Here is a 6,350-nt window from a genome sequence, read left to right on the forward strand (position 1 = left end):
TCTTCTTTTTTTTCGAGACAGGGTTTCTCTGTGGCTTTGGAGCCTGTCCTGGAACTAGCTCTGTAGACCAGGCTGGTCTCGAACTCACAGAGATCCACATGCCTCTGTCTCCCGAGTGCTGGGATTAAAGGCATGCTCCACCATCGCCCGGATCTTAGATTTTCTTCTTATGGCCAAGGTGAAAACAATTTCATATCTAATACATGCCTCTGAGTGACCCAGATTAAAATCTCAGGCCACATGGCGAATCAGTATTGAATTTGAAAAGAAGGACACTTGGGATTTTCGGATTTATTCCTGATGACATGTAGTACTGTTTAGCTCATTGGATCTAGGATTCAGTGAAGGCACTGTTAGGTATAATATGCCATCTTTGTCCTGTTGATGGGAGTTTTAATGGAGATGACCTGGCAGATTTTCCTGTTCGGAGTAGTTAGAGTGGATTACAGTTGGTACAGTTGTGTAGAAGTCGGGATTAAGTCAGGCAGGTGAGTCCTCTCAGGGTCTCATATTAGTAAGCAGTATGCACTGTAAGACACTGACAGTCCTTCCTTTCATCTTGCTTCTCTCGGGATATTTGCATAATTCTATGGAGACTGAGGTAAGGTCTCCCTGAAGTGTGAAGGTAGGCCTGCATTCTGCCCATTTTAAAGGCTTTGGTTTTTGGAATTTCTTGGTTCCTTGGTTACAAGGCAACCCCCTGTATGAGAGCATCTTCACATAGTTCGGGGAACGACTTCATAAAGCTCAGATGTGTTTGAATATTACTAATGAGATGACTCAAATTTCTTTTGTTTCTCATTCAAGAATCTTCTGTACCAACATCTATGTCATTCTGGTTGACTAATTTGCTATCTTGTAAACAAGTTAAAATATTACACCTTTCTTAGTGCTTACTGCATATCTATATAACATATAGATACATAATTTAATATGCCTTACATAAAATAGAACTGTATTTAAATAAAGCAGTTTCAATATATATAAAGAAATAACATATATAAATATTTAAATACTTACATCATATAAATATGAAAGTGCAAAATGCTGAAAGAAAAACACATAAAGGAGAGAGTGCTAACTGTAAACAAGCAGCAACTTGTCTATGAAAGAAACATGGAAAATAACCATCATTAGGCATGATCAGGAAAAAAGGTAAGGTAAAACTGCAGTGAGATTTCAGTTACGCCTGTGTTATAGAATGATTATAGCTGCAGCGAGACTTCAGTTACACCTGCGTTATAGAATGATTATGGATGCAGTGAGATTTCAGTTACACCTGTGTTATAGAATGGTTATAGATGCAGTGAGACTCCAGTTACACCTGCATTATAGAATGGTTAAAGCTGCAGTGAGATTTCACATGTGCCCGTATGATGAACTGGCTATACTGAAGAAGCTTCATATCATGGGTGTTGCTGATGACTCCTGAGGATCAGGAATCATAATGGAAGGGATTAGAAGTGTGAATTTAGAGAATGCCTTATGTACAGAGAAACATGAAGCCCAGCAGGACCACCTTTAATGCAGGAGTGACAGCAGTCAGTTGTCCATTTCTCCAGCCCCTCTCCTCTTGTTCCTCCCTCCTGCCTTAGCACATACAGTGTGCATCATTCCAAAGAGCGGTATTTCAATAGAAAACTGCAGAGGTGATTTTCTGATTTTGATTATTTAAAATTTTTTTAGAAATCTGAAATTATTTTTCTTATCTGTTAACTTTCTAGTTTTATCAGAAGGTTTGTTTAACTCATCTTAATTAATATTAGTTATTTATAAAATATTTACCTGTAATAAATTATATAGTGAAGTTTAGTCTTCGGGCTAAAACTACATCTATTGCCCCCATCAAACTAAAAGTAAAGGCTGAAGGAGAAAGAACTGTTCTTATAGGAAGGAGGGCCATCTATAAAGCAGATCAGATAATTTCTAGAAAACTGCTTCCTAGTTATATTTTTCTTTAGGTATTGGTATTTTTAGCCATGAAGCTCAGAGACAAGAAGGCAAAGTGTATCTGAGCACAAGGTGAGTTTGAAAAATGAACTCTTCATGATTCACATCTACCTATGCAGTCTTAATGGGATTAGACAACTTGATGTGACATAGCAGGGTACCAAAGGCCTAAATTTCTAAGTTTTTGTTTTAGGGTATAGAGCGCAAAAAGTCCAAAGTCTTGGTATGAAGGTTTGGCTTCTACTGAAGTCCATTTCCTTGGCATATACACAGCTACCTCCTTTTCGTCATACACATGCCCTTGGTTTCTCTCCCCCACCCCAATTTTGAAAGACATCTTACTGGATTAAGGATCTACCCTTTCCTCCTCTATATCCTTAGAAGTCTATTTCCAGACATAATCACACTGGGAGGTGTGGCTCTGACATGTACATTTTAGGCATCACGACTCAGTTCAATAGTGTCACCCATCTCAATGGGACTGTGGTTGGTGCTCTGGACAGACTGGTGAATAGAACAACTCTTCATTCCTCTCTGCAGCTTGTATTTCAGAGGGAGATGATGCAACATGAGAAAAATAGGTTGATGTATTAAGGTCATAAATGCTGTGGACAGACACAGTAACAGGAGAAGGAGTTAAAGGTGTTAGTATATGCCTTGGGAGTGAGTGATACTGTCAAATTTTTAAATTCTCTGAAATAGTTGACATTGAATGAAACCTTGAAGAATGTATGGGTAGTCACTGTCTTTGACAACTCTGGTTTGAGAAGAAATAACATTAAGGAGAGGCTATGGAAGGTATAATTTAGTCACATGATTTTATTCTAGCCATTCACGAAATTACACAGCCAATGTTGTGATTAAATGATTGCTAGAAATCAATATATTTCAGAGTTGACCACTCCTGTTATAGTTGAAAAATGGGAACATGTCTTTCTTAATGCTTCAGTTGAAGCCCTTAAGCAGTGATTGTCTGGTTGTCAAGTTTGTCATGCATGGGCAACCTTCTCCCATTTGCTTGGTCCTACTGCATTGTCAACAGCACAGTACTTGCTGTGGTAGGAAAGACCAGTGGGTAATCTAATCACTTACACATTTATACTGACAACTATACCAAATCTAATTCACCAGGTTGGCTTATACTTTAAATGAAAAATATCCTCCATATTAGACCTTGGACTGAGTTCTAGAGAGAAGGTACAAAATAACCCAGTCCTTATATTTTTTTTTAGGTGTTACAGTCAACTTGATAAGATATAAACACAAAGCACTTAGTTAAGAGCCGAGAGCACATGGCAAGCTGGGTAGCTTTTCAGGAGCACCCTGATTGCACCTTACTAGAGGAGTTTCACTTAGCTTTGAGGCCACTGTCATCCAACAGACATCAAGCAAAGAGTCTTGGTATTAGGCAAATGCTATACTAAGCTCTGGCAGAACAAAAGTTATTCCAAGTTTGCCCACTGGTAATGAGGAACAGACACAAACAACCTCATGAGTTAGGTTGTATTGGTTTTCAGGAGTGGGTTCCAGTGTCTGGTAGTTTTATGGGTAGAGTGATGGGTACAGCCAATGTAATGAAAACTGAGACTCCCGAGGACAGAAGAAGGGGAAGCAGGCAGAAGTGCTGTGGGAAACTACAGATGCTTCCTGGAGGATACATCAATGGTATGTAAGAGAGACCAAGAGTGAGAAAAAGAGAGGGAGAGGGAGGAAAAAAGGGAGAGAAGGTGAAGGATAGATACAGGAAGAGGGAAAGAGAGGAAGAGAATAATGCAGATGCAAAATAAAAGTGAAGTAAAGTGTTCCCATACCATGAGAAATGATTCAGGTTTGTGCCATGCACACATAGGTATTTATGATGGAGTAATAGAATAAATACTAAAGAAATTTTATGTTCTGCATTATTTTGGCTTTAGATTGAATAGTGGACTGGTCTAGGCAAAGAAGGACGGTGGGGGAGAGTTTTAGTAGAAGCCATTTAGGATTAGTATGGGCAGAAAGCCATGGTGATCTAAATCAAGCATCTGTAATGGAGGGAAAGAAAAGAATGTGAGGGGTAGATAAATGGCAGGGCTTGACAACTGCCTGAATGACTGTGGTTATGAGGTGATGGACAAGCCTGGTTCTGTGTTGTCCTGCTTCTTCAGTAATGCCGATTGTCCATCAAGAGCATAGAGTAATCAACTCTAAGACCTTAGTGAAAGGGTTTCACTCCGGCACAAGTTATTTTTTAATGGGTTTTAAATTCCTTGAGTCTAAGGAACTCAGTGCTGCATTTTAATCTACTTTGTGATGATTTTGCAGTGTTTGATAATCAGAAGTTCTTTGACCTAAATTAACTTGCCATATGAAAAGCTAGGATATAGGTACTCCTTTGGATTTAAAAAAAAATATTCACAGGAAGTGACATCACTTATAGTTCTGTGCCCATTTATATCACATTATATTAGCACATGTGCTATTTTTATTAGTTACATTTTGGGAGCCTAGGTTGAGGTAACGTTTTTATGAGGACAAAAGGTATACTGTCTCCTCCTTTGGCTTAATTCAACTTATCTCTCCACTTGCAGAGCTCTGGATCGTTAACCATTCTAAAACTAAGGGCTACTGTTGGGTGTTTCATGTGTTATAGTTGTTCAAAGGCTGAGCTGTAAAGTCAATTTATATGGACTAACTCTGCTGAGAAAGTTTTATGAGAGTGTTTTATCGATAATGTTCAGTTGACAAAGTAATTGCTATTTCAGGCCCTTTTGGCCAAAAGAGTTTTTGTTCTGAATCTGTGGTTTAAATGCATAACAAAAGCAAAGACTCCTTAATGGTACTTGCTTTGAAATTAGAATGTGATTACTTTAAAACATGGATAGTTTTATTGCCTTAAACTATTTTTAAACTGCCATTCACTTTTTAATGGTCTCCATCACTGCATGCTGTGGAGAAGAAAAAGGGAGAAGAAAATTCGTATTGGCTCAGAGCTAGGTGTGGACCTGCAGAGAACTGGGGGAAAATATGTTATTTTCTGACCCTAGTAATCATTAGTTCTCTCTCTGCTTCCCCTAAAGCTCCATATAGCTGTTCCCAGCTCAACACTTTCAGAGACTAATTGCACCAAGTGGCATAAAAGGTTACCTAGCCTTTCATTTGAAAGAAGCTGTATGAATTGGAAAAGCACAGGTAGACACAGTGAGTGTGAATATACCTCATGCATATATACATTTCGTAATATGCTCTTACTTCTTAAAACATGTAAGAACAAGACAGATCATTTTTAACTAATACAGAGTTCAGAAATGTGTTCAGTGAGAGTGAGGGAAGTTATAGGTTCATTTCTCTGAGAAAGGTTTTGATGCTTAGGCACTTGCCAAGGAAACACGTCTAGGTACAGAAGTCTTACCCTGCCATACATGCTCTGGTAGGCCCCTGCTATCATCTGCCGCTGTGCATTGCTGCGTTGTGTTAAGATGTCAATCAGCAAGTCTTTGTTACATTCTAGGAAGGAATTGTAACAGAAAATTAAGGAAGTTCTTGCTCAGTTTCTAACATCCATCCTTTATGGACTAATCTTATCAAGCCAATGGTCAGGGGTTATTCCTGTTAGCATCTTACTTTTAAATACAATTGGATATCACATTGGCAATGCTTGATGAATCCTAGGTATTCCCCCACCTCTGCCATTATTGTCATTTATACACATTGCATTCCTTCCACCTAAAATTCCACAAGAAACATAGGAATGTAGGAAAACATAGCCTTTCTTCAACTATCTGATCTACCCTTCTAAAAGAGAGCAGCACCGTACGCCCAACTTTCAAGCTCATGAGTAATAATTGAGCACCACATCCTTCTTACAGCACAGTTACATACATGGCTCATAATGAACATGTATTGTAAAAATTGGGCTGCTTTCATGGTATCCACCGAAGAAAGGGGAATGACCCAGAAAAAAATAGTGGAATTGCAAGGTGTCTGCATACTTTTGTTGGGTGAAATGAGGCTCTCAAACCTTGGGTTGAACCTGGTCCTTTACCCATTATCAAGGATTTTTTTCTGTGTTGTATATACTTATTCATACCAAAGTATTATATTATCACATCACAATATTCATAGCAGTAACATATCATAATTGCTTTTTATTGTGTTATATTTCAGAGTAGAGTGACCAAGATAACTTTAACTTCTGCATTAGCTTGACTATAATATAAACAGATTAATTTTTTATCTAAAGCCTAATGACCTCCTTTTTCTTAGGGTATTTATCTTAAAAACCTCAGATGTGTAAATGCCTTCTTTGTTACCCATCATCGATCTATCTACTATCTATCTATCTATCTATCTATCTATCTATCTATCTATCTATCTATCTATCTATCTATCATCTATCTATCTATCTATCTATCTATCTA

At 38.1% G+C, this 6,350-nt stretch overlaps 1 protein-coding gene across 1 annotated transcript in view; it reads right to left on the reverse strand.

Moving 5' to 3' along the window:
- Anxa10 (annexin A10) overlaps nt 1-6,350 on the reverse strand; it is a 41,897-nt gene that overhangs the window by 31,071 nt on the left and 4,476 nt on the right. The window contains exon 3 of the mRNA XM_026777379.1: nt 5,342-5,436. Coding sequence (XP_026633180.1) covers nt 5,342-5,436 — 95 coding nt within the window. The remainder of the gene's footprint in view (nt 1-5,341; nt 5,437-6,350) is intronic.

Source organism: Microtus ochrogaster, unplaced genomic scaffold (genome assembly GCF_000317375.1).
Source record: "Microtus ochrogaster isolate Prairie Vole_2 unplaced genomic scaffold, MicOch1.0 UNK61, whole genome shotgun sequence".
NCBI lineage: Eukaryota > Metazoa > Chordata > Mammalia > Rodentia > Cricetidae > Microtus > Microtus ochrogaster.